At 41.5% G+C, this 27,856-nt stretch overlaps 1 protein-coding gene across 5 annotated transcripts in view; it reads left to right on the top strand.

Moving 5' to 3' along the window:
• Nucleotides 1–27,856, top strand: part of CTNNAL1 (catenin alpha like 1) — a 125,559-nt gene that overhangs the window by 33,223 nt on the left and 64,480 nt on the right. For 3 of the 5 annotated variants that reach the window (XM_075062658.1, XM_075062657.1, XM_075062661.1), the window contains exons 4-7: nucleotides 9,653–9,772; nucleotides 21,395–21,484; nucleotides 21,789–21,959; nucleotides 24,967–25,167. In XM_075062658.1, coding sequence (XP_074918759.1) covers nucleotides 9,653–9,772; nucleotides 21,395–21,484; nucleotides 21,789–21,959; nucleotides 24,967–25,167 — 582 coding nt within the window. Of the gene's footprint in view, nucleotides 1–924; nucleotides 994–9,652; nucleotides 9,773–21,394; nucleotides 21,485–21,788; nucleotides 21,960–24,966; nucleotides 25,168–27,856 lie in introns of all 5 variants that reach the window. The other 2 variants (XM_075062660.1, XM_075062659.1) reach the window with 1 other exon arrangement.

Raw genomic sequence — 27,856 nt, 5'->3', positions numbered from 1 at the left:
CTTGTGCAGCTGTCCTCTTGGTGTTGGAGAGATTGTGGTGGATGTAATATTTGTTGAGGGTTTTGCAGTTGATTTTTTTCGCCCTAAAGCAATGTGCTTGTCTGCTGGCATGTGTCCAGTCGATGATTGTTTTTCCTATGTTTGGGTGTGTGGTACTTGTAGGTGGTGGTGTCTTGTTGTGAAAGAATTCCTTGTGGCAGAGTCGGCAGAAGAATTGTTCTAGCTCTCCACATGTTAGCATGGTATCAGGTTTTTAGCTAGGGCAGAAGTTCAGTTTCTTGAAGAGTCTGAACTCTGTATTTCAGTCCGGTTAGGGGTAGTCACGTTAGGTTGATGACGTTGGGGTATCATATCCATGTGGTTGGTCCTGGAGTCATGGTTTCTCCTGGAGGTGGTTGGTCTGTTGGCAGTTGAGTTGTTGTAGTTGGTTCTACTTTTTTATTGTGTTGAATGGCATTTTTTTGATAGCTGTGTCACAACATGTGGTGTAACTTATCCAGTGCATCAGATGCCCCAACAACAACTATGTGGATGAAACCAGATAATCACTATGCTCTTGAATGAACTTTCTCAGGAAAAATAACAACCCCAAATCCTATCACCAATGAACGAACATTTTTCACAAACTGATCACTCCATATATGACCTCTCACTCCTCATCCTCAAAAGAAACCTGCACAACATCTTCAAAAGATGAGCCTGGGAACTTAAATTCATAACTCTGCTGGAAACTAAAATTAATGGACTGAATAGAAACACTGATTTTTAAGGCTCATAACAATTTGTAACACACCCTAATGCCTACTAATTCTTAATTGCCCATTTTATTTGACGTGGTCATCTTCTACATGTGTTTACCACTTATGCTTAACAGTCTGTCCCATTTTGTATTTCACTGTGACACTCTGGTTACTTTTTTTTCAGACTTCAGAAAGAGCTCTGTGAAGCCCGAAAGCGTGTCCCTTCAAGCAACAGAAGTTGGTGCAATAAAAAGTATTACCTCATCTACCCTGTGTGTCTCATATCTTGGGCCCAGTATGGCTACAACAACACTGCAAACACAAATGTTATGTAGTTTAACTTTTTAAGTCTTAAATTTCATCAATTGGTGTAATAAATTTTTTTTTAGGAACTATACCTTAATTTTAATATTGATTATTTCATGTATACAATTAATCAAACTGAAGTGCAAGAAATAAAGCCAAATGGTAATACTAGGGCTGTAAAGTGATTAAAAAAATTAATTCCAATTAATCGCATGATTTAAACAATAGAATACCATTTATTTAAAACATTTTTGGATGTTTACTACATTTTCAAATATTGATTTCACTTACAACACAGAATACAAAGTGTACAGTGCTCACTTTATATTTATATTTGATTACAAATATTTGCACTGTAAAAAAACAAAAACAAAAAATATTTTCCAGTTCACCTCATCATACAAGTATTGCAGTTCAATTTCTTTATCATGAAAGTCGAACTTACAAATGTAGAATTAGGCACAAAAAAAACTGCATTCAAAAATAAAACCATGTAAAACTTTACAGCCTACAAGTTCACTCAGTCCTGCTTTTTGGTCAGCCAATGACTCAGACAAACAAGGTTGATTACAATTTGCAGGAGATAATGCTGCTTGCTTCATGTCTACAGTGTCACCTGAAAGTGAAAACAAGCATTTACTGGCACTGTTGTAGCTGGTGTTTCAAGATATTTACATGCCAGATGCGCTAAAGATTCATATCTCCCTTCATGCTTCAACCACCATTCCATAGGACATGCTTCCATGCTGATGACAGGTTCTGCCTGATAATGATCCAAAGCAGCGTGGACTGACGCATGTTCATTTTCATCATCTGAGTCAAATGCCATCAGCAGAAGGTTGATTTTCATTTTTGGTGGTTTGGGTCCTGTTTCCACATCAGAGTGTTGCCTTTGAAGCATGCTTTTAGAAGTCTGAACACCTCGACCATCTCAGATTTTGGACGGCACTTCAGATTCTTAAACTTGGGTTGAGTGCTGTAGCTATTTTTAGAAATCTCACACTGGTACCTTCTTTTTGCTTTGTCAAATCTGGAGTGAAAGTATTTTTAAAACAAATGTGCTGGATCATCATCCAAGACTGTTATAACGTACAGAAATGTATGCAGAATGCAGGTGAAAGAGAGCAGGAGACATACAGTTCTCCTCACAAGGAGTACAGTCAAAATTTAATTGACATATTTTAACAAGCATCATCAGCAGGGAGTCGTCCTCTGGAATGGTGGTTGAAGCATGAAGGAGTATACAAATGTTTAGCATATCTGACATGTAAAGGTCTTGCATCACCAGCTATAAAAATACCATGTGAATGCCTGTTCTCACTTTCAGGTAACGTTGTAAATAAGAAGCAGGCAGCATTATCTCTGTCAATGTAAACAAACTTGTTTTGTCTTAGCGATTGGTAAAATAAGCAGGACTGAGTGAACTTGTAGGCTCCAAAGTTTTACACTGTTTTTTGAGTGCAGTTATGTAACAAAAAAAAAAATCTGCATTTGTAAGTTATGCTTTCAGGATAAAGAGATTGCACTACTCTACTTGTATGAGGTGAATTGAAAAATACTATTATTTTTACAGTGCATGTATTTGTAATAAAAAAATCATATAAAGTGAGCACTGTGCACTTTGTATTCTGTGTTGTAATTGAAATAAATATTGAAAATGTAGAAAAATATCCAAAAATATTAAATAAATTTAAACTGGTATTTATTAGGTGTGATTGATTTTTTTAATCACTATTAATTTTTTTGAGTTAATTGTGTGAGTTAACTGTGATTGACAGCCCTAGTTAATACATTAAAATTAGTAAATTAGAAATGTTCTGAAAAGGCGAACGCTATGATGCCATTGCTGTGTTAGTGACAGTAACTTGAAGGATTTTTCTTTCTAAGTGTAGTCCTTAGCAGATTCAACTATACCTGTTCCTACTTGGAATATTGATGGTCCTACTGCTGTCAACCATCTTTGGCAATCAAATACGTAAATAAATGATGATGTGATCTGCATGGTACAAGACACCAAGACAAGGGCTTGGCTACATTGGCACTTTACAGCGCTGCAACTTTCGTGCTCAGGGGTGTGAAAAAACACCCCCCTGAGCGCTGCAAGATGCAGCGCTGTAAAGTGTCAATGTAATCAGGGCGGCAGCGCTGGGAGCCGCATGCTACACCCATAAGGGATGTGGTTTACAAGAAACGCTGGGAGAGCTCTCTCCCAGCGCTGCGGCTCTGACTACACTCACGCTTCAAAGCGCTGCTGCGGCAGTGCTCCCACAGTGCTGCCAGGGCAGCGCTTTGAAATTTCTAATGTAGCCATACCCTAAGTCTAAGCAAGAAGTATGGGAATTAAACAAGAAGAGCTGGAAGTATTCATACATAAGCTAAATGCTATGTCTTAATTGGCAGCACAGGGACTTGGTGGAATAAATCTCATGTCTGGCATATTGGTATAGAGGAGTATAAATTGATCAGGAAGAACAGGCACGATAAAAAGGGAGTAGGTGCTGTATACAGTCTTGATGTATAATGCGCTTGATTTGAGGTCCAGAAGGAGGTGAGAGGCAGATCAGTTGAAAGTCTCTGTGAAAAGATATAAAAAGGGTTTAAAAAAAGGGGTGGGGGGTAACGACATGGCAGTGGTCTGTTGTAGACCACCAAATTGGGAAGGGGAGGTGGATGAAGCATTTCTAGAACAAGTAATAGAAATACTGAAAACACAAGACCTGGTTGTAATGGAGGACTTCAACTGCCCAGAGAGCTGTTGGAAAAGTAATATGGCAAAACACAGTATTTCCAGTAAGTTCTTGGAATGTATCGGGGACAACATTTTTGTTTCAGAATGTCAGGAACTAACCAGAAGGACACCATTTTAGACTTAATTCTGAGCAACAGGGTGGAATTGGTGACAACTGTGAAGGTGGAAGGCAATTTGGGTGAAAGTGATAATGAAATGATAGCTTTCATGATTCCAAGGAAAGGAAGGAGTTAGAGCATCAGAATAAGGATAATTGATCTCAAAAAAAAAAAAAAAAAAAAAAAGCAAATGCAGAGAACTGGTGGGAAGAAAATCTAAGGAAAAAAGTTGATTAGGAGAGTTGGCAGTTTTTCAAGGAGACTATATTAAAAGTAAAACTGCAAACTTTCTTGATGCAAAGAAAAAATTGGAAAAATAGTAAGATGCCACTATGGCTCCATGAGGTGCTCTTTAATGACCTGAAAATCAAAAAGCAATTTTACAAAAAATGGAAATTTTGGATGAATTGCTTAGGAGGATTACAAAAGAATAGCACAAGAATGTAGGGATAAAATCAGAAAGACCAGAGCACAAAATAAATTACACCAAGCAAGAGCCATACAAGGAAACAGAAGAGGTTTAATACATTAGGAGCAAGAGAAAGATGAAGGAAAGTGTAGGTCTTCTGCTTAATGGGGAAGGAGAGCTAAAAATTGAGGACATCTTGAAGCTGAGGTGTTTAATGCCTGTTTTACTGAAGTCTTCACAAAAAACATTAATAGTGACCAGATACTCAGCATAATTACTGATAACATCAAGGGCGAAGGAACACAAACCAAAACAGGGAAAAAATGGCTTCTAAAGAATATTTAGCTAAGTTAGATATATTCAGATTGGTAGGGCCTGATGAAATTCATCCTAGAGTCCTTAAGGAACAAGCTGAAGCAATCTCAGTACTGTTAGCAGTTATGTTTAAAAACTCATGGAAGACTGGTGAGGCCCAGAGGTCTGGAGAAGAGCAAACATAGTACCAGTCTTTAAAAAGGGGAACAGAGAGGACATGAGACATTATAGACCAATCAGTCTGAGTTTGATACCTGGAGAGATACTAGAACACATGTTTAAAAAAACCATTTGTAAGCATCTAGAGGATAATAGGGTTATAAAGACTATTCAACTCAGATTTTTCAAGAACAAATCATGCCAAAACAACCTAATTTTCCTTCTTGGGCAGGGTTTCTGGCCTAGTGGATAGGAGGGATGTAGTACACTGGATATAGCTTGATTTTCAGTAAAGCTTTTGACACAATCTCACATGACATTGTCATAAGCAAACTGGTGAAATATGGTCTATGTGAAATTACTATAAGGTAGATGCACAACTGCTTGAAAGACCATAAAAACTGTAGCTACCAATGGTTTGCTTTCAAACTGGGAGGGCAGATCTAGAGAAGTCCCATTGGGGCCAGTCTTGGGTTTGGTACTGGTCAATATTTCCATTAATGGAATGAAGTATTAAATTGGCAGATGACACTAAGATGGGAAGGGGGTTATAAGCACTTTGGAGGGCAGGATTAAAATTCCAAATGACTGTGACAAATTGGAGAATTGGTCTGAATTCAACAAGATTAAATTCAGTGAAGAGCGAATTACTTCAAATGCTCAGCTACAAAATAGAGAATAACTGGCTAGACAATAGTACAGCTGAAAAAAATCGAGGGCTTATAGTGAATCATGAATATGAGTCATCAATGTGATGCAGCTGCAAAAATGCTAATGTCACTCTGGGATGTATTAACAGGAGTTTTGTATGAGAGATGTGGTAGATAATTGTCCTGCTCTGCTCAGCATTGGTGAAGATTCAGCTGGAGTACCGTATTTAGTTCTCGGTACCACGCTTTAGGAAAGACCATGGAAGATTAGGGTTGGAAGATACCCGGGAGCTCATCTAGTCCAATCCCCTGCTCAAAGCAGGACCAACACCAACTAAATCATCCTAGCCAGGGCTTTGTCAAGCTGAGCCTTAAAAACCTCTAAGGATAGAGATTCTACCACCTTCCTAGTGAAATAGTGTTTCGTAATATCCAACCTAGACCTCTTCTCCACTGCTACTTGAGACCGTTGCTCCTTGTTCTGTCATCTGCCACCACTGAGAACAGCCTAACTCCATCCTCTATGGAACCCCCCTTCAGGTAGTTGAAGGCTGCTGTCAAATCCGCTCTCACTCTTCTCTTCTGCAGATTAAATAACTCCAGTTCCCTCAGCCTCTCCTTGTAAGTCATGTGCCCCAGCCCCCTAATTGTTTCATTGCCCTCTGCTGGATTCTCTACAATTTGTCCACATCCCTTCTGTAGTGGGGGGACCAAAACTGGACGCAGTACTCCAGGTGTGGCCTCACTAGTGCCAAATAGAGGGGAATAATCACTTCCCTCGATTTGATGGCAATTCTGCTAATACAGCCCAATATGCCATTGGCCTTCTTGGCAACAAGGGCACACTGCTGACTTATATCCAGCTTCTCATCCACTATAATCCCTAGGTCCTTTTCTGCAGAACTGCTGCTTAGCATGTGGACAAGTCCAAGAAAGTCCAAACTATTCCCTCTAAGGTGTGTGCTTGCATAGCTGTCCAGGAGACCATCAAGGTCCACGCACCTGATTACTACAGCCGCACAGGCATGTGCACACGGGTATAGCCACGGTGGAGCATAGGGTGAGGTGGGGAATAGGGGCTGGGTGGGGGGCAGTGGGTGAGGTGGGGGGTGTTGATGAGCATGAGGCATGCAGGTCTATGGTGGGGTGACACCTTGCTCCAGCCTTGGGGCTGTAGTGAGGAGAAACACCTGTCCCCCAGCTCCAGGGCTGCAGTGGGGACGGGAGAGAGGCCTCTCCCCTGCAGAGTCCTTTCTGCCCTCTAAGGCTCCTGACTACACCCATACAGGAGCTGTCACACACACAGCTCCACCATGCTCACCGTCAGAAAGTGCTCACATCTGCAGCAGAGACTCATGCGTAAAATACCTGCTTTTCCTCTGCCCTGCAGCGTCCTCCTTGGCACCCGATCTCTCCGGATACCACAATAACAGATGTAAGATAAATCATACAAGAACCCCTCTGCTGGGCTCTCCTAATCCTGTGTCCAGGACCCTGCTGGGTTCCCTTATTACAGACAAACGGTCCCCTCCTGGTCATTTGCGCTATCAAATCTCCTGGGCACTTTCTCCAGATGGAGAGTGCTTCACCTCTGAGAGATGTCCAAGTTTCCTTCTAAACACACACACACCAACGTGTCGCCACATAAACCCCAGCCAGCTCAGGCAGGCATTTTTCTCGCTTTCACTTTTCTATAGTTCCCCAATAAATTATCCTGAGTAGCGCTGTTCCTTTGTATAGGCAGCCAGGCCTCCAGACGTTACACATTTCAGATCTGGCAGCACTGATGTAAGAATATATCAATAATGTGCATTGCACATGTGTTGTTTATTAAATATTTCTACCATGCAATTTTGCTACTGACAGACTTTGGGTGTTCAGTTGTGGATTACAGAATATATGTATATTGCTTCAGTTAAGTTAAACACACACACTCACCTCCTTGCTTTCATTCATCTGAGCGGTGCCTGCAGTAATCTAATAACCCTTTTTATAGGTCAGATAAGAGCCATGAAGATAGGAATTGGGTAATTTACATGAAATCTCTTTTTTTCTAAGGGAGATCCTGAATTACAGCAATTAAATGTTTCTCTTCTTTGTTCTGTGGTGCCTCTGTTTACACAATTTATGGGGATAAGCAGTATTTTATCTGCCAAAAATATATACCTTATTGAGTCTGAGTCACATCCTAAACCAAGATTTATATAAAACTGTGAAATACCACAAATTTCTACCTTTAACCAAATCAAAAATACCTTCAAGACACCATAGAGTTTTCATTTCCTTTGGGTGAGGAATCTCAGTTTAGGTTCAGCTGTGCATGGCCAGCCACTAAATTAAATTCTGAACAAAAGGAACTGCAACCTGAAATACGGGTTACACATTATAGGATTTCATTGTTTTCTGCCCTCAGAAAAGCCTGTTATGTGCATAAGACTTCAGTCTGTGCATTTGCAATAGTGATAAGGAAGCTGATCTAATAGGATTCCAAATCCTTAGCTACTGTAAATTGAAGTAGTTTCAGTGACATCCTGGTGGCTGTACACCAGCAGAAGATTTGGTCCTAAATGTCAGATTCCAGGAAATCTGTACAATCCCCTTCACGTGTACCATTGGTACTTTTAAAAAAATATATAGGTTTTTTGTGTCTATTAGTGGTGCACATTGCACATTACCTCGATATTGATGCTGCAAAAATCATTCTGCTAATGGATGGAAAAAATTAAAGGGAACATTGAGTCCAGAGGGGATCAACAAAAATGATAAAAGGTGTTCAGAAACCCTGACCTATGAGGAAAGGTTAAAAAAACAAACAAACAAAAAAAAAAACTGGGCGTGTATCATCTTAAGAAAAGAAGACCGAGGAGGGACCTGATAAGTCTTTAAATATGTTAACGACTGTTTTAAAAAGGACTGTGGTCAGTTGTTCTCCATGTCCACTAAAGGTAGGACAAGAAGTTAGGGCTTAATCTGCAGCATGGGAGATACAGAATTGATATATGTAGAAAGTTCTTCTGAATTAAAGTACTTAAGCTCTGTAATAAGCTTAGAGAGGTTATGGAATCCCCATCATTGGAGATTTTTAAGACTAGGTTGGAAAACTACCTGTAAGGGATGGTCTAAGGCAGTGGTCCTCAAATTGTGGGGTGCAGGGCCCCCCGCCCCAGGATGGCGCAGAGGGACTTTCAGGGAGTGTGGAGGGGAAGGGAGGAGTGTCGCCCAGCCCTGCTCTGCCTATGGCCCCAGCCCTGACCGTGATTCCCGTCAGGTTCTGGGGGTTAGCAGAAAAAGATTGGGCTAGGGTTACTTGGTCCTGCCTCAGTGCAGGGGGCTGGACTTTGATCTCTCAAGGTCCTTTCCAGCCCTACATTTCTATGATTCTTCTAAAAATCTGCCCTGAAGTATAGACCATTGTTTCTCAACAAGGGTGGGGACTGTATGCTGCTTCAGGCGGGTCACAGGGCACTGTGACTGATGCCCCAAGCCCCCATGCTTCCTATGAGGCTAAAGCCTGGAGCTGTCGGCTGAATCCTGGAGCCCCATGCCCAGGCACCCCCACATGGGGCTAAAGCCAGGAGCTTCAGGGCTAAGCTCAGAGCCACAAGCCCCAATGCTCCCATAGGGCTGAAGCCTGCAGCCACGGGGCTGAAATAGGATGCTTGGACTTTGAAAATCATTTTTAAAAATAGGTAAACTGGATCTTCTAGAACTTATTTCTTCAGATACTGGGAGAAAAGAGAAATGGTTTTGTTCTGAGAGGAAAGGGAATATGAAATGTTTATCCTTGTTGGCTTTCAGAACAAATGGGTCTCATATTTTGAGTGAAACAGAATGATTAAAATATTTTTCCATCCACAAGAAAAGAGCTTTTTACCACCTCTTTCTTCATTTCTAACACTTGAAATAATTGTCCTACATAACCCAATTTATCTGTATAATCCAAGCACTCTGTCTCTCGACTAATAGCATTTGTTAGTCAAATTTCCTTCTTCTCTGTTTACCAAAGGAGCAGTTTTATTGAAAAGCTTTGTTAAAGATGAAATTAAGAAAGTTAATAATTACTATTCATTAATAGATAAAATGTAGCTTAATATGTAAACGTATGAAAATCTGCTTTAGAAGCTTCTGCACAACACTTTCTATACTTCTAGGAATTTTATCTTACTCTACTGCAGTTTTACAGGTTACCAATAGCCATCATAACTATTTTCTTCAACATATTACAGGTTCTTGCAACAATGGAACAGCTAGAGAAAGTGAGTAGTTTTCAAGAGTTTGTGCAAATATTCAGTCAGTTTGGAAATGAAATGGTGGAGTTCGCCCATTTAACTGGAGACCGACAAAATGTAAGTACTGATGAAAAGCTTCAAGGTTTATTCCAAGTAACTGTGACTTTTGGCTCTATTCAACAGTGGAGTCTGGATTCTTTTTTTAAAGAAAAATGATTGTGGTGTGGCTACAAAAAACAATGAATACTTGTATCCTTATCCTGCAGATGTTTCCAAAACCCAGTTTTCTCTCCCCTCCTCTCACTGAGGCGCGCCATTCTTAGCGAATCACTTTCCAAAAGCAAGGGGAGGAGTTATGTAAATAGCCCGCTCTGGCATCCGATAACCAAATTGCCAGTATTTTAACATTTGAAAGCTGCCAAAACAGGTGCTTAACTCCATGTTCTTGTTACTTAATACCTTGCATGTAACACAGATGAGCACCTTCTCAGCAATCAAACGAAGACTGATCTGTTCGTGTATTTCTTGCTGAAGTTATTGCAAAATTGAGTTTCTTTGGAGAATGTGGCCTGATCACTGATGTTTAATTCTGCTTTAATCCATCCGCAACTGTTTTGAAGGAATATAAGGAAGCCAGGCCTCTTTCCTGAAATGGTCATTTTGTAGTTTGGGCTTCAATATGCTGCCGTCTGGTAGTTTTATCAGGGGGAAACATCACTGTCAGTGTTTTCATTATGTTTAATAACACTAGGCGTGTGTGCAAAACTTTAAGTATGTTCATTGTTCTCAAGGTGAAATGTCAACATCTCAGAGACACAAGGCATTGTTTCCTTTAATGTACTCTAGAAATGTGACCTTGTGTCCTGCATTTGTTTAATAGTTTTTAAGATCAGAAAGGACCATTATGATAATTTATCTGACTATCTGCCTAACTCAGACCAATTAATTTCACTCAATAATTCTTGCATCAAGTCCGTAACTTCTGGCTGATGACATGACAAGATTGTATAAAGCACTTTTTTCTTCTTCTTTCTTTTTCTTTCTGTCTGTCTCTGTTTCAGCACTTGCTTAACTATTACCATGATCAAGGCTTATTATGATTAAATGTGAACACTTTTCCAGAAGCTTAATGAAAACTGGTTTGAGGGTATTTACACTTTTGCTATTCAGAAAACTATACATTACTTGATTTGTGAAAATTATTGTAGAATTATGCTAAGCATAGTAGTACTTTGCTTTTTCACACCTAGATCTTGCAAAGGGATCCATCCACTCTGGCAAACTCTTATGCCCACAAGGAGCCCTGTTGAAGTCAGAAGTCTATGGATGTGGGTGCAGTTAAAGGGTTGGGGCCTTAGTCAGTAGCTTGACGTTAGACATACAAATTTAACACATGTACTGTGTGCAGGGCTGTGAATGCAGAATTTCAAAAGTAATTCACATTTTTTTAAAGCTGTGTTCTCAGCTGCTACTAAAGACAGGTCAAAACTGTTTATGTAACAGTTATGAGCGTGTTAGAGTACTGATGGAACACTGCATCTCGTTCTTTCTGTAAGGATGCTGAAAATGATTTTGTTTCAGCTTTACTAGAAGCCAAATAATCTTAACACCTTTTGAGGAGAACCAATTATTGATGGCCATTATCAGACATGAGTCATTTTCCTAGTAGAGACTGTCCTTGCTCTAAAGAGCTTATAGTCTAAATGTCCTTTAATACCAATAAGCTTTGAGGTAAAGGAATGCTACATAAACGTAAAGTGATTTCACAGATGTAAGTACCTTTTGGTTAGCATCACTACATTTCTCTTTTTAAAATTTGTTTCCTGCCTTTTTAAGTGTTTTCTAAGTAATGTGGGAAAGATTACATTTTGTTTTTTGAAGAAATTGCTTTCATATTTTTCGTGTTGACAGGACAGTATTTACATAATGCTTACTAAATATTGATAACTGTAAAAGTTGTAGACACATTTTAAAAAAATGAAAGTTTAGAATTTGTGTAAATAAATGAGCCCTGAAAGCTAAAAACAGAGTGGGGTTAAAATCCATAAAGATATCATTATTGCAGGATTCTGACTGCTTTGTCTCAGCTCGCTGCTATGAGACAGGCAGAACTCTATGCTCAGAGCAATAAAACTTTGAAGAGCTGTGGTAGTGACCACAGAACTGGACTCTAGCAATTCTTGAAGGCTGCCAGTCAATTCTGTTACCTGGTCAGTGAAAGGGTTCCTTCTGTAGCTTGCTACCTCTTTCTTATTTCTGGGTTTCCTTCTGATTCAGTCCTTAGTATATCACAGGAGCCTTCTTTTCCTGCTAAATCAGGAATGATCTGGAAAGTTTCAAGTGTGATATTTAAGCTTTGTGTTGCATTACCATAAGCAGAGAATGATTGCCTTTGTAAAGAGGGCATGGCAGCCCTTTTATGCTCACAAAACTCTTTCAGAGTTGGTAGAGTTCTACTTGCCTCACACTAGGGGATTAAGACTAAATGTGAGAATCCTGCAAGATAACATCAGATAGGCAGAATTATAAAGATAGTGACTTTCCTTTATATTTTATGTGGATACATTTTTCAGTAGGGTTAAGCTTGCAGCAATTGCCTAAAAAATGCCGAGTACATAATGTCATTTGCTATAGAATCAGGTGCCTGAGTTCTAAAGGGAAGAAGTCTTTGTTGCTGTCCTGCAGAATTCCTTAGACTTCCTTCTCTTCTTTAATGCAACTTAGCAGCTGGAGAAAAGGAGGAGAGGTTACTTACCTGTACCGTAACTTGAGTTCAAGGTGTTTTATCCTGGTAGTGCTCCACCATAGGATGCGTGTGGGCCTGTGCACCTTCCACTGGAGATTGTAAATAGCAGTGTCCACAGTGGATTGCCTCATGCTCCCAGGTGAGGTCATATGGGGAGGCGTGGACCCATGGCCTGTCCCGTTCCTTCTCAGCTATGATGGCCGGAAGACTCCACGGCAGATGGGAAGGAGGGCAGAAAGGTAGAGCACCCAGAGGGACAAAACATCTTGAGGAACTCTAATTACTGTACAGGTAAGTAACTTCTCCTTGGCATGTATATCCCTATGGGTGCTTCACCAAAGGAGCCTTCCATGCAGCATGTCAATGTGGAGGCGGGTGCTAAGGAGGCGAATTCAAGACAGTTCAGAGGACTGCATCACCAAAGATAGTGTCACCTCTGGATGCAGGTATGATCGCGTAGTGTTTGGCAAACATGTGAACTAAGGACCAGGATGCAGCCCTGCAGATTTCTGCTATGGCAGCATCCTAAAGGAGGGCTATAAAGAAGGACTGAGCCCTAGTGGAGTGGACTGTCAATCTGAGGGTGATGTATCCCATCAGTTTCACAATAAATTCAGATACCATGTGATACCCACTGTGACAGTCTGTACACCTATATGCACCTATACTGCAGGACTATGATGAATTTTGTGCCTTATGAGATAAATTGCCTTATAAGAGATCATTTGAAAAACTCATAATTTGCTGATCATTATTGTCCTTGTTAATTGTGTAACAACATTGCACATAAAATTATATGATTCCTCTGTATGGTATTCTAATACGTGTTCCAAGTCTGGGGGGAGCAGCTACAAACCAGTTCCCCAAAGGAAAAAAGGCTGACCAGAGCCTCAGCCAGGTGTCAACAAAATCAAATGGACCATCAGTTGGTTAAGTGGCCGTTCTTTGGCAGGAAAGATGTGAGTGAAAGTCTACATCTTGACAAAGAAACAGCTTGAGGTTCCCATCCACAGAGACATGCTCTCTCCTGAACCTCTGCTGGTGTTGATTCTCGAAGAAGATACCCCAAATTATTCCTCCCTTTCTCTCTATCCGTGGCATCCACAGTACCTGAGGAACAAAGGAAACAGCTTTGGACTGGGAGGGGTCCTATCTGAAAGAAATTCAGCCAGTAAGACTATTGGAACATATGATGAGAGAGACTTTGCTTTTAATTTATTTAGCTTGTCAAGTTGGGCATTAGTTGTGTTTTACTTTTCTTTTCTTGTAACCAATTCTGACTTCTATGCCTCTTTACTTGTAATCACTTAAAATCTATCTTTTTTGTTAATAAACTTGTTTTATTGTTTTATCTAAAGCAGTATGTCTGGACTGAAGTGTTCGTGAAACTTCATCTGATATTACAGGATTTGTGCATATTCTTTTCTATTAATAAAATGACAGATTTTATATGAGCTTGTATTGTCCAGGAGAGGGCTGGGCAGTACAGGATGCACATTTCTGGGGAAAGTCTGGGACTGGGAATTTGCTTGTGTCGCTCTGCAGCGTAATTCATTAGTGGGTGGCAATAGCACTCTCACAATATAACTGGGAGTAATTTGCATGCTGGAGGCTGTTCGCGCACAGACCAAGAATGGTAGTTATCACAGCAAAACAGTGTAAAAGGCATCCCAGGTTGGAGAACTGAGGGGATGCAGCTATTCATCAGTCCAGACTGTACCCTGTGTAATGTCAGTTTGAGTGGAAATTGGCCATCCATTCATCTTGACATCTGTGGAGGGCTCTCACCATCTAATTTGTGGAGAAAATCTTCCTCCCTTGAGGTATGGGGCTTAGGATAAAATACTGGTAAATGGATCTCTTGGTTGATATGAAATTTCACCTAGACTTTAGGAAGGAATTGAGGACGGGGACGCAGCATGCCCTGATCACAGTAGATGATGATGTATGGTAGGTCTTCTATGAGTACCCTTAAATCGCCCATTCTTTTGGCCAAGCTGATGGCTATCAGGAATGAAGTCTTGAGGGAGAGATAGGAGAGAGAGCAGGTAGCAATTGGCACAAAAGGGGGCCATTCCTGAAGGCGTTGAGGACCAGTTTGAGATCCCGTAGAGGTGCAGAATTCTGGGTAAGAGGGAATAAAGTGTATAAACCTGTAAGGAAGTTGCCATGGTTAGACTGGCAAAGACTGAAACCCTTTTGATAAGTGAGTGGAAGGCTGTAATGGCTGCCAGGTGTACTCTAACTGAATTCATTGACAGAGTGTCCAGCGGAGGGCAACAAAAATGATTAGGGTGCTGGAGCACATGGTCTATGGGGAGAGGCTGAGGGAATTGGGATTATTTAGTCTGCAGAAGAGAAGAATGAGGGGGGATTGGATAGCTACTTTCAGCTACCTGAAAAGGAGTTCCAAAGATGATGTATCTAGACTTTTCTCAGTGGTGGCAGATGACAGAACAAGGAGTAATGGTTTCAAGTTGCAGTGGGGGAGATTTAGGTTGGATATTAGGAAAAACTTTTTCACTAGGAGGGTGGGGAAGCACTGGAATGGTTTACTTAGGGAGAAGGTGGAATCTCCTTCCTTATTGATTTTTAAGGTCCGGCTTGACGACGCCCTGGCTAGGATGATTTAGTTGGGGATTGGTCCTGCTTTGAGCAGGGGGTTGGACTAGATGACCTCCTGAGGTCCCTTCCAAGTCTGATATTCTATGATCTTGCTCTTCTTCACTGGTTTACGTAGTACATAGCTGTCCTGTTGTCCTCAGCATTACCCCGATAGTGGTGCCTGCTGTGTCATGAAGGAAGTGCTGATATGCATAGTAGACTGCTCTTAGGTTCAGGATGTGGATGTGGAATGATATCTCTTATGGGGATCATTTGCCCTGTGCTCTGGCACTCCATTCATGCGCTCCCTCACTCCAACCCAAGAGAGAAGTGTTTGTGATGAGAATGCTCCAAAGTGGTAGATTTTTGAAAGTGGTATTCAGAGGGTGTTTCCAGTGCCTGAGAGAGTCTAATACCTATGGAGGCACAGTGATTCATTTGGAAAGATTGTATCTCTTTGAGGTATATACAGGCCTTAGCCAGGCCTGAAGGCATCTGAGATGCAGTCTTGCATGTGGTATAATGAACATGGAAGCTGACATGTGATCTAGGATTGTAGACAGGCCCTTGTAGTTGTTTGGGGGTTGTGCTGTAGAGCAGAGTTCAGCTGGATGTAGTGGAAAAATCTGTCCTTGAGCTGGTAAATCCTGGTGGTTAGACTTCATCAGGGCTGCACTAGACTCCCTGTCTGCTGGACACTATTAACGTAGACTTCTTTTAGATTGATGCAGAGACCCAGAAACTGAAATAGGGCTATGGCCTGGGTCGTTGCTGACTGGGCTTCTTGGGTGGAGCGGCCTCTAAGGAGCCAGTCGTCCAGGTATGGAAAAAATGTGATGCCCCACTAGCACAGGTGAGACATTATTGCTGAGAGGACCTTCATAAAGACCCTTAGGACCATGGATATCCCAAGGGAAGGACACGGTTTTGGCAATGTTCTGAGCCCATTGCAAAAAGCAAAGAATGCTTGAGTGAGGGATGAACAGACACATGAAAATAGGCATCTTGGAGGTGGAGGGCAACAAACCAGCCCCCTGGTTCTCTGGGTGGGTTTATGGTAGCTAGCATCACCATCCTGAAGTACTGTAATAGGATGTAGGTGTTCAGATTCCTGAGATCTAATATCAGCTTCCAACCGTCACCTCTTTTGAGAACCCAGGAAATATTTGGAATAGAAACGCTTTCCAACAAATTAAGAAGGAAATAGCTTGATTGCCCCTAAGTGTGGGAGAGATTGGACTTCTTGCATTAGAAGATCTTTGTGGGAGAGATCCCTGAAGGGGAAGAAAGGAAGGATGGGCAGGATAGAATGGCAATGCATGGAGTATCCTAGAATCCACTTGTCTGTGGTGATAAGCTCCCAGATATGTAGGGTATGGAATGGGCAATCTCAAGGAGGAGGATAGATGGCAGAATGGTGCAGTTAGTAGGTCTGTAGGAAAAGATTGTTTGAGGCCTTTGACCATATTGTTAAAATAATCAATTAGAGAAAGGTGCGGGATGGGTGGTTGTAGAAGAGGGTAATTCTTTTCTGGGGGTTTGTAGACCTGTTGCAGATTGTACTAGAATGGTGGCTAAGGACTGTGAAGCCATGTCAGTGTCACTGAGCGTAGCCTACAGGGAAGCTTTAGCAGTCAACTGAGCCTCTGAAATGAGGGCTGGAAATTGTTCCTTTTGCTCTTGTGGCAGTTGTTCTAGAAAATGAGCAAACTTTGAATAGTTGTTAAAAATCATATTTTACCATCAAGGTCTGGTAGTTCACGACTTGAAATTGATGAGCAGCTGACAAACAGCTTTTCCTGCTCAGGAAATCTGTGTGTCTAGACACCACCTCAGAAGGAGAGAATCTGTAGCGGGCTTGACAATCATTGACTGTGTCTACAACCAAAGAGTTGGGGGACAATGAGAGAAGAAATACTCCATTCCCTGGACTGGAATGCGATATTTTTATCCGACTCTTTTAAGTAGATGGTATAGTATCATAGATTATGTGCTGGTGATGACAGTGCCTCATTGATGGGTAGGAATATCTTACTCTAGGGGGATGATATGTAAAATGTCCACCTGGGAATGTTGAGGCTCCTGTACGTCCTCCAATGGAATCTGGAGGGGTTCCGCTAACCACTTCATTAGGTCCTAGAAGGCCCTAAAGTCATCTGCATAAGAAGGCGATGACAGCGGGAGCATCGTTGCCTTGTTAAGGATAAGGAAGACATGGGTGAAGGAGGTGACCCTTTGTTTGGTGGCTCTCGCTCCTCGTGAGTCTCCTCGGGTACCAGGGAAACATTCAGTACTGGTGGGCCATTTTGCAGTGCCAGTGGCTGTTGCAGTACTGGCAGGTGTTCCTGTTGTTGTTTCTTGTAGGCTGGTACCCTGTAAGATTGGGTGCCATAACCTATCTAGGCGTTCCAGTGATCACACTGTAAAGGTGGATAGGGGAAGGATCCCCACAGGTATTTGTGCTCAGAGAACCTAGGGCATCTGCTGGGCTCTAGAAAATCTTCCTCAGGGTATGTCTCTAGAGGCATGGTGTGGTAACTGTTGAGATAGAGCCCTGTATGAAAACCTCAGATTCTGAGGATGTCATCTTCCGAGTTGAGTGATGAGTCTTTGGGCATCGGTACTGGTACTGGAGGCAGTGAATCAGGTCTTGTTTTTGCGAATAAGGATTCAATAACCAACTGTTGAAGTGGCAGTGGACAAGAGTCTCTTACAGTGCCCCTTAGGAGAGGGTACTACAGTTCATCTGAGATGGGATCCTTGGGAGAAAGAAATCTGGAGGGCATTGGAGGGCTATGATAATGAGCAGTAGGAGCCTAAGGCAGTACCAGGGTCTGAAATGGGGATGGTTGCAGGGCTCGAGATGCATGTGGTAGTGGAGAGGTGGACGAGGTGATGTCTCAGTGCTTAGAGTGGTTATGTCAAGAGGAAGATGGTACCGAGAGATCCAGCAGTTGATCTGAATGGTCTCTCTGGCTCCTAGAGAATGTCTGTACCAGTGCCCTTGAAGTGGTCTTTTTAAGAGTCTCTGGTCTTAGATGAATCTCACTGCCTAGAGGTGTCACATGGTACAGAGGAAGATGCCTCTTGGTGCTGCTTCATTGATGATTTCTCCAATTGAGACGACATCTAGGCGGTACCAAAATCTTGGTACTAGAGTCAGCTGGAGCCTAGGCTGTACCCATTAGTCTGCTCTAAGAGGTGACTTACTCCTCTTTCAAGAGACTTTGGTGGAGAAAAAGGAGTTTTCTTCTCTCAGTGGCCTTCATCTCTGAAACTGCCCCAGAGCACTGGAAGTCACTGGTATGGCCTGAGAGGTTGAGCCCTATGTACTGGGCAGGGGAAGGGAATCGGACCCTGTGGGAGATAAGGAGCATTCTATTGGGAAGAGCTTGAGTCTAGCGCCTCTGTCCTTGTGGGACCTGCCCTTAAACTGCAAAAGTGTAGACTTTGCATTTGGATGGGATATGAGATTCTTCAAGGCAGTATAGACAGCTGGAGTACTTGTTGCTATGAGGAAAAGATTTGTGGGCAGGTTTGATAGAGCTTGTACCTTGAGGCCTTAGGCATAATCCAGGGAAGTGCCATAGACCACAAAGTCTGCAAGGTCAAGAAGTTTAGGAAGGGGGAGCCCCGCAAGCACAAAATTGTGTTACTACTAAGAAAAATTAACAGAACTAGAAAAAATAATAAAATAAATAAGAGTTATTGAAGCAAATAAGTAAGAAAAGTGAAAAATCAGCTAGGAAGCAGCATTCTTCAGTTGCTCTATTTTGAGCCTCAGGTTGTTGGAGCAGCGGTGATCTTCACAGAGATATTGTTATGATATGATTATGGCATAACTATGAGGTATGTAAGATATCATTGAAAAGATTATGATTCACTCAATATGATTGTCCTATTTGTATGCATGTATCATTTTGGTATCTGAAGTTAGGAATATTGTCTGTGCATCGATTACAAATGTGTTTACTCCTGTGGAATGCCCACTAGGCAGATGCAGTCAGTCTAGATAGCTGGCTGGGAAGGACCATTAGGGAGAACAGTAGGTTTTAGAAGAAGCTAATCTCTCACTGGGGAGCCTTCCTGAGGATGCTACAAACAGCCTCTAAGTTATGGCTGCTGTGACCCTACAGGGACATGTGACCAAGTCACATGACACTGGTCTCCATCTTGGAATATCAATATTTTTCCACTGAAAGGTGTGGGAACTAAGCTTGGAGACAAAGGGTTTCCACCATATGCAAAAGCTATGTAAGGCAGGGGAGTGACATCATCGTGCTTCTTTGCTGACTCCCTGCCCAAAGAGACTCCTGAAGGCACCTGAGGAAAGAGGACTGAACTGGGGGAGGAGGGCTGAACTGAGGCTAGAGGGATTTATGAAGGGAATGGTGCTTTAAGCTGCAAGCAAGTGCAGCTTGCCCTTTAAGAATGTCAGCAACTGGCTTAAATCATCATCTAGAGTGAGAATTTGATACTTTCATATTCAGTCCCTTTTGTATATTAAGCTTAGATTGTGTTTGTTTGTTTGCTAGGTAATCTGCTGTGATCTGTTTGCTGACTCTTATAATCACTTAAAATCTAACTTTTGTAGTTAATAAATTTTTTTGTCTAAAACCAGTGTGTAGAATTCATAACTTGGGGCAGAAAGTTATGAATATTCTCTCAACACCGAGGGAGAGGGTGACTTTCATGAGCTTACGCTGTACAGTTCCCTGTGCAGCACAAGACAGTATAACTTGTGGTTCACCTTCCAGAGGGGCTGTGCACCTGAGAAGCTGGTAAGTGGCCTAGCTGTGTAGCCTTCCCATGCAGGGGCTGGTCAGAAAGCCTGTCTGCATGTTACTACAGCTGGGTGTGTCTGGTGAAAGTATGAGACTGGGAGCATGTCTGCAGCTTGTCACAGCATTATAGGGTTAGTGGGAGCCCAGTCTGGTGGGTTGAGGGGCTCAGTGGTACCGCAGTTCCAGGCGGCACCCCATGAGACCGTCACACACACCCAGCACAAAATTGTGCTACAACTAAGAAAAATTAACAAAACTAGAAAAAATAATAAAGTAAATAATATTTGAAGCAAATAAGTAAGAAAGGTGAGGAAAGTATGTAGAAAGCAGCATTCTGCAGCAGTTGCTCTATTTTGAGCCTCAGGTGGTTGAGAAGGAGTTGGAGCAGTGGTGAGTCTACACCTAGCTATATGCCCTCGCCTGGGAGCACTGGGTACTGCATTGTGCAGGCATAGGCTTGTGGACGCTGCTATTTACAATTTCCATTGGAGAGTTCACAGGCAAATGTACAGCCTATGGTTGAGTACCCACATGATCATCTGCTCAAAGAAGAATTTAAGAGTATTTGAGCTGGAGTGATGAAAGGGCTCTCAGTTCTTTAAAGATTAAGACACTGTGCAACTGAGTTCTGCTGGTGTGTGAAAGACTTCTTTCATCTTTAACTCTTTGCTTTTGTAATGACTTTAATGTGTCTTGAGCATCTTTCCTCTCTTCAGCTCATAGCCCTCAAATTCTCTCCTCTTGCAGGGCTTACTTTCCATGGGCTAAGTGACACACATCTCTCTCTGGGGAAGTTCCTGACAAATTTCTGTTACCACTGAGTTCCTCTCTGTACAAATAGACTGGTTTCTAGCAAAGCCAGTTCAGTGTTTCGTCAAGTAAAATTTTATGCACTTAATATTTTAACCCCCAAGGTTGTAATTACACTATACTATTATTCTTTTTAAAAGAAGAATAATTTTATAGCATCTTTCTTTATGAAGATTTCACATTTTTTTGGTTTGGCAACCTTTTCAAAGGTGACCTAACAAAAAAGCACTGGGTTTATGCTATTTGTTTGCTTTATGATGTGTTGAGGATCTGATTTCTCCCTCTGCCTTTCCCTCTCACTTCTCTGCACACCGTTTTATTTTGGGATGGATTTTTTTGCTTGGTTTTTACATTAGAAATGTCATGTCTTGCCTTCCTGTTTTATTCAAGGGGACTCCTTTGGATTAGCAAATTAAAGGAGTGGGAGCTTTCTTAGGTCATAGCTGGGGGATCTGGGATATTGAATATATCGGAGACTTTTTCTTTCAGGAGTTTGACTCGAATGTTCACAGAAATAAAATATAGTTTTCAAATAGTCCGAAATAAAATGTCTTACCCTTCAGTTGCTCAGGTTTCATTTTTTTGTGTTTTGTGATGTAATAATTCTGCATGTACTCTGGATTTCCAAGATGTTGTCTGTTGGGAATAGACTGATATTTCAAGACTCACACATCATAAAGCAGCTTAAAAAAAAGACAACTTTTTCCTTTTGGTTGGTCCTTTTCTTTCTTTATCAGTAGCTAATTTTTCAGCTATCATCCAAGAATACTTAGTGTTCTCATTTTCTTTACATAGGATTTAAAGGATGAAAAGAAAAAAGCTAGAATGGCAGCAGCTAGGACTGTTCTTGAGAAATGCACCATGATGCTTCTCACTGCTTCAAAGGTAAGACTTCACGTACTTTACTCAGTATTGGTGAACCACAGATTATAGTAGCTGGCAGAATAAGGTAATGCTGTTTCCACAGCTATATTTATAAAGATTGCAACAAAAGAAATTTGAATGTAAAATGATGTTGGGGAGAGGCTTTTCATGAGTAATGCTAAAAATGTTGCCATATGCAATAGTAAGTTAATTGAATTTGTAATAACATTACACATTTTTGCTTTAGGCTAGGTATGGAAATGAGTATTTATTTCATTATACTACACATGGACTTTTGGGTAATATATTAAATTTATTTTTAAAGACATGTCTGAGGCATCCTGACTGTGAATCTGCTCGTTTAAACAAAGAAGGAGTGTTTCACCGAATGAGATTAGCTTTGGAGCAGGTAATAGAGATCGTAACTGACTCTAGGCCCAGTGGAGAGAATGAAATGGCCGCCATAAGTATATACACGAGCATCAAAGAATTCAAGGTAAGGATAAAGACAGTATTATTATTCTATGACTTAAAATAATGTGATTGCAACATAAATTTAAAAAATACATATGTACAATGGGAAACTAATTTCTCTGCACCTTGAATGAGTGGCAGTTTCCAATATCAGGCCTTGCACAGAGCTCCCAGAAGCTCATTATAGCTTGAAAAAAGATGGTTATGGTTTGTCTGATGCTGCCACTGTACATCATCTGCTAATATTCCAACCACTTCTAACATGCAGGGGAGTAGATCAAAATGTATTCAGATCTATATGCTATGTTGAAGTGCTGCTTTTAACTCACCCCACTATCTGGGCCACTTAGGAGTGTATGTCTACACTCATTAACCCCTGGCTCTGACACAGGTTTAAGGCCAAGCCCTGCTTCTGTCCACATTGAAGTCATTCACTCAGACCCACAGACCCTGCTGGCATGGGGGAGGTGTGTGTCAGAACCTCAGTCCCCCTTGAAATGATTCAAAGCCTCAGGCATTGCTATGTGGCTGCTAGGTCAAGTCCAGGTTGCCGCATTCAGGTTTGGAGAGTCCAACAACAATATCCCCCAGTTCCCTGTAGCTGTGTTTCCTAGCCCTTCAATCCCAAAGCTTTCAACTCACTTGCCAGGAACTGAAAGCAACCTCCCAGTTCAAATGCAGCTGTTTGGCATTTAACCCTTCACTTCCACATGGACTGCTCCACTGGAAACACAGTCCATGCCAGCATGTATTTGAATGGCCAGCAGTAAGATCAAGTCCTGCATCAAGCGCATTGCTAGCTGGCCAGAGAAACGGAGCTGGATTCTAGTTGAACTCTGGTGCAAAGTGAGCAGAACATTCAGCTTCATCAAGAGCACAAGAAATGATCATGTCTTCAAAACTGTATCCAAGTGGATAGCAGTGTTGGAGATCAGTTGGACAGCAGAACAGTGTAGAGAGTGAATAAAGCAGCAAGTCAACGATGTTAACGTCCCATTCCAGGACCTTCCTATAGCTACTGAGTGTATAGCTGAACCTTCTTTTGCTAGGTCCTTTGAAATGAGGATATGGTTTCATAAGCCATGGCAACAGGTAAGTGGGATCTCCTAGAATAACAGTAGGGACTGTGACTCCATTTATCAGAATGTCATTCAATGGGAATAATGTCCCAGCTTCTCCATGAAAATAAAGTCTTGATCTCTAGAACACCCTGTCGTCATTCACCCTGCCAGTTTGTCGGACATTAATGTCCATGAATCAGCCCCCGTGGTTGACCAGGGGCTGCATAATGATGCAGTAGTACCTTTGTGGTTTATATACTCATGCTTTCATGTATAATTTATAGGCATGAGTCCCTCTGTGGTTCTGGTGCAGATTGGAAAACTCATTCACTGAAAGCCAGCAATTATTTCAGGAACATTTGTAATGCCCATCACCTTTGGGCACATCCTCTGCCCAGAAACGTCTGCCACAACAACCCTCACAATTGATTTGCCAATTCCAAACTATAGCAGTCTGGGGTAGCCACCATACATATGGCTATTGCGATCTCTGTTTGGACCAGCATGACCTCCGTTATATGGGTGTCCTGGTGCTGGAAGGTAGGGAAGGCTGATCACAAACCTCCAGGAACATCTGCTTCTTCGTGCGAAAGTTCAGGACTAACTGCTAGTCATTCTCATGTCAACGTGACAATGTGATCCAACCAATCCCTGCTCCAGAAGCACTGGTATATATAGGGGAAATCTGCGACTAAGGCAAAAGGTATGAGCAGCATCAGCTGGGTTGCAGCTGGAATGACAATACCTCTATCTGCTCTGGCTGCTGGGAGTATACGGACACAAAATGGGTTGGCAGGATGTGTTCTTAGGGTAAAACCACCCAAAACACTCTCAATTAACTCCGATGGGACAGACAGACAAGTTCTCCCTCAACCCTCTGTGAACCAAGCCCTAGAGCAACTACAGCTGGCAAGAGTGCAATAGCCCACAAAGCCACAAAAGCTGAAGTTGTGACCTGGGTCTGCTTATTGTAGTGTGGATGCGCCAGCATGGCTGTGAGGCCTGCATTTCCAATGGATTGTGGATGTTCAGGGGCAGACGTGGAAATGCCAAATCTGCAGGCATGGGTCACACAGATCTGGGCTTAGTGTGCTGTGTAGATGTACCCATAATGTCTCAGCCAGCATTTCCCTGAAATAAGTCATTAGGAGGTGAACTAAGGAAGCTCCTAGTTGATAATTGGTAATTAAACTTTTAACATTTTAAAATCTACACACTAAAACATCACCCTTCTGTGGAAAGAGTGTAAAAGAGCAAACTGTCATTTTGAAGAAACTGTTCTAATCCAAAATCATCTCTTCTGCTCATTTAATCTTGCTCTTCTAAAATTCCATTGGATATCACATCCCACCGAGAACATGTTTCTGATTAAAGGGATGTCATAGCTGAATATTTGACAGTCTGTCCTTCCCAAGGTTTATTCCTGAGGATGGCAATCAGGGGAGAGGCTGGCCCTTTGCATCCTGACTTTGATCTTATCTGATATATCCATTCCCTGGAGATTGTGCTACTCTTTTTTCCATATCTCTGCACCTAAAATTTGGTCAAAATTCCCATGATGCAGCTGCCCAAGAATATTCACTTTACTATATGTAAATTTTTTATAAACATTTTGAATGCAGGCGGATGTGTAAAAGACCAAACAAAACTTAAATACCACATTGTTTAGCAACAGTCATTAGATTGGGTTTATCTTAGTATTCACAGCAGAACTGTCATAGTTCAGAAATATTGAAATATGCTTAACTTTGCTGTTTGTTTCAGTGGTGAGACATAAATTATGTTGCTAGTGGTGCTAGTAGGTGAAGAAAGAAAATGGATGGCTGCGGGTGGGTAAAATTTCTCGTTGGCAGAAAGTGCTAACAATAGGCTAAAGAAAAGCTGAAGGGTGGGGAAAAATGCACAATACATCCGCTATCTGTATTTACGTGAATGATTCATAGAGAACTGAATTTTATCCTTTTACAGAATAAGGTGGAAGGTCTTCGGGAGAATCTTTATTTTATCTCTAAGGAGAATCTTTCAACAATGCTGGAACTTATTCTGGAACACACAGAAGATTTTACTGATTCTGCCTACACCAGCCACGAGCACAGAGAACGCATCTTGGAGCAGTCCAGGCAGGCTAAAATGGAACTAGAGCAGCTGGTTTCAGTGTGGATGCAAGCTGTAAGAGCTTTTTAGCAAAGTAAATCTTTTCATCTATACTTTGGAAAGAAAAATATGTTTTTTAGACTCTCTTTTTTGGTTTAAGAAAACAGAATGTATATAATATATCAAAAAGCAGTTCATTATAACGACCTCTACCCGAGTCCTCTGCATCACTCTTGCAGACTTGAGGATATTTTAGTTTTCCATTGTTTTAGTCTATCTGCTTCTCTGCCCCCCTAATGCTCTGAATTCTGGCCACCATCCTTGTGGTGAACAATTTCATGACATTCTTTTCAGAGCCAGTTGTTGCTCCTTATTTGATTAAAAGAATTACTGTTGAGTTATGAGATAATTATTTACTCTCTTTTTTGGGAAGAGAGAAAATAATTACCAGCTTTTTAATTAAAAACAAAAGTAGTAGCCAGTGGAATATTTTAAATTAAAATATACTAATGGGACATTTAATCATGTATTCTAGTTTTCCAATAGTTTTAGTGTTCAAAAATAATTTGCTCCTTGTGGAGGTTTTAAATTTGTATAGGCGGTCAGTTTTATTTGTTTCACTGAAACTCGGTGTACAGGCTAATCCAGAACATTCAAAACTTTTGAAAGCTAAATTCCCTTTCAGGAAAATGAAAGCGATTGTGCAGCCCTATTAGCCCCCCTGATGTAATGTTGAAAGTCTTCTCAGAATGAGTGTGCGTTCAAATGGGCAGACATCACACTCATATTTGGCTCACATTTTCAAGGTTTTCTTCCTAATTTTAACAGGTAGAAACTGATGTTTTTAACGGAAGCTGAGGCTCTGGAGAATAATTGAGAGGCCTGGGTTCTCCCCAGTTGGCTCCTCTATGCTTTCCCAGGCAGAGTGTCCCACACTTTGGAAAATATTGGGTTAATCTGTAGTCCAGTTAAAAACCTTACTTACTGTTTACTTTTTTAAAAAAATTATGGACTGATATTTAAAGCTTTTGAACAAGGATCATATGTGACTCATGTCGAAGAATACACAAGCAACGTTACAGAAAGACAGTTACGTTACAAGTGACTCTCTGTCAAGTACTTTATCTTATACACAGAATTCTTGAGTCTGGAACTGATGATTATCATGCCCACAAATGCTACAAAAGTAGCTAACTGGCTAAACGTATTGGTTCCCCCTAAACTCTTCCTGTATAATCTGGTAACTGCAACACAGCCCCAGAGTTACTGCTTCTGTGCCACGTGGACCAGCTCTTCACAGCAGCTTTGCTCTGAGCTTGAGGATATAATTTGTAGACTTGGGTTTTGAAGACAAACCTGTATTCCTTACTGTTCTTCTCTTTCTCATCTCCTCCCCAGTAGCAGTGTGTATTAGCTGTGGAGTTTAATGGTATGGCCAAAACAATGCATCTTGAATGCAAGCATAATATATTGTCCAAAGATGTGACCATCCATTTGGGTCCCTGCAGCAAGTGGAGCACTGTCCATTGCAAAGATGGACAAAGGTGCTTGCTGTAGGGAATATAGACTGACTCTGGCCAAAGGGCATCCTCTCTGTATTTGTGATCTTGCTAAGCCATCAAACCCAACACTCATAACCTCCACTCTGGTCCTGAGTCTGGTAGTTCTTCATTCTACACTGGAAACCCCAGCTCCCAGTATGGTCCTCTGTGGGTGCTTGTCAGCCCAGAGATGTTCATTTTTCTTAATGAGATGCTCCTTCCATGGCTATGTTGCAATCATTGACCTTCTCATTATTATTTCTATGGGAACTGTGATTCGGAAGAGCCCTCACTGGTGATGATTATTCCCTGCCTGCTGCCGCCCTTGTGACTCCATAGGGTTCAGACAATAGGTCCCCGCCTCCTCAAATGGGTGTAACCCATCTGAATGTACTCTGTCCTCTTCAGGATGTCCTCCCAGAAAAAGGGTCTTGAAAGAGATATGAGCCTCTGAAGGGGAATCTTAAAGGTCTCATATGCTGAGGAAGCAGAGGCCTCATTCCTCTGTCTCCTATCTGGGTGATTCAGAGTCTGCAGCCAGGAGTTCTTAGTTGTTTCTGTTCTTAGTTCAGGAGTAGTGGAGTTTAATGAGCTTATAAGTTACATAATCACTTGCTGATAGTCAAGGAGTTTAATTGTCTCATATGAATCAATTAGGTGTTGAGGAGACAGCCTGCTCGTGAGAAGACTTGCCTAGTAAGGATGCTTTTAAAAGGAAAAATATGAAAAGGGATTTTACCATCTTCTGTCAGTGTTATTAGGAAACATTAATTCTGAATGGTAGATCCCTGCTAAAATGATATGTTAGCAATATCCTCCACAGGCCACATTTAATGCCTGAAATGGATGCCACTGTTGGCTCTTTCCCTTTTAAGGCACAGTATGTGCAGCTCTGTGAGTAGCCATTTCCTGCTTTATTTCTCCTCCAGTTTCTTTCCTGAAGAGTTACTGCCCTGTACAGTACTGTAGGGAGAAAGCTAGGACACATGAAGAGGGTCTGTGTTTATTAACAGTACTCTGCACAACTGCTTGTGACATTAAAAGATTTTCATTTAACTCCCTCCTTTGTCATAGCTAAGAGACAGATCTGGCTGCTGTCCAGCATACCACACTGTCCCTTAAAACCAGCAGTCCCAGGTACTGTTTAATAGTAACTACATGTTCAACAAAGCCCTTGATACCAGAGGTTCTTAAGAGAGTCACAGACCTTTCAGGAATCTTCA

The sequence above is a fragment of the Chelonoidis abingdonii genome, chromosome 2 (genome assembly GCF_003597395.2).
Source record: "Chelonoidis abingdonii isolate Lonesome George chromosome 2, CheloAbing_2.0, whole genome shotgun sequence".
In the NCBI taxonomy this organism is placed as follows: Eukaryota; Metazoa; Chordata; order Testudines; family Testudinidae; genus Chelonoidis; species Chelonoidis abingdonii.
This window is presented reverse-complemented; position numbering and strand designations above follow the sequence as displayed.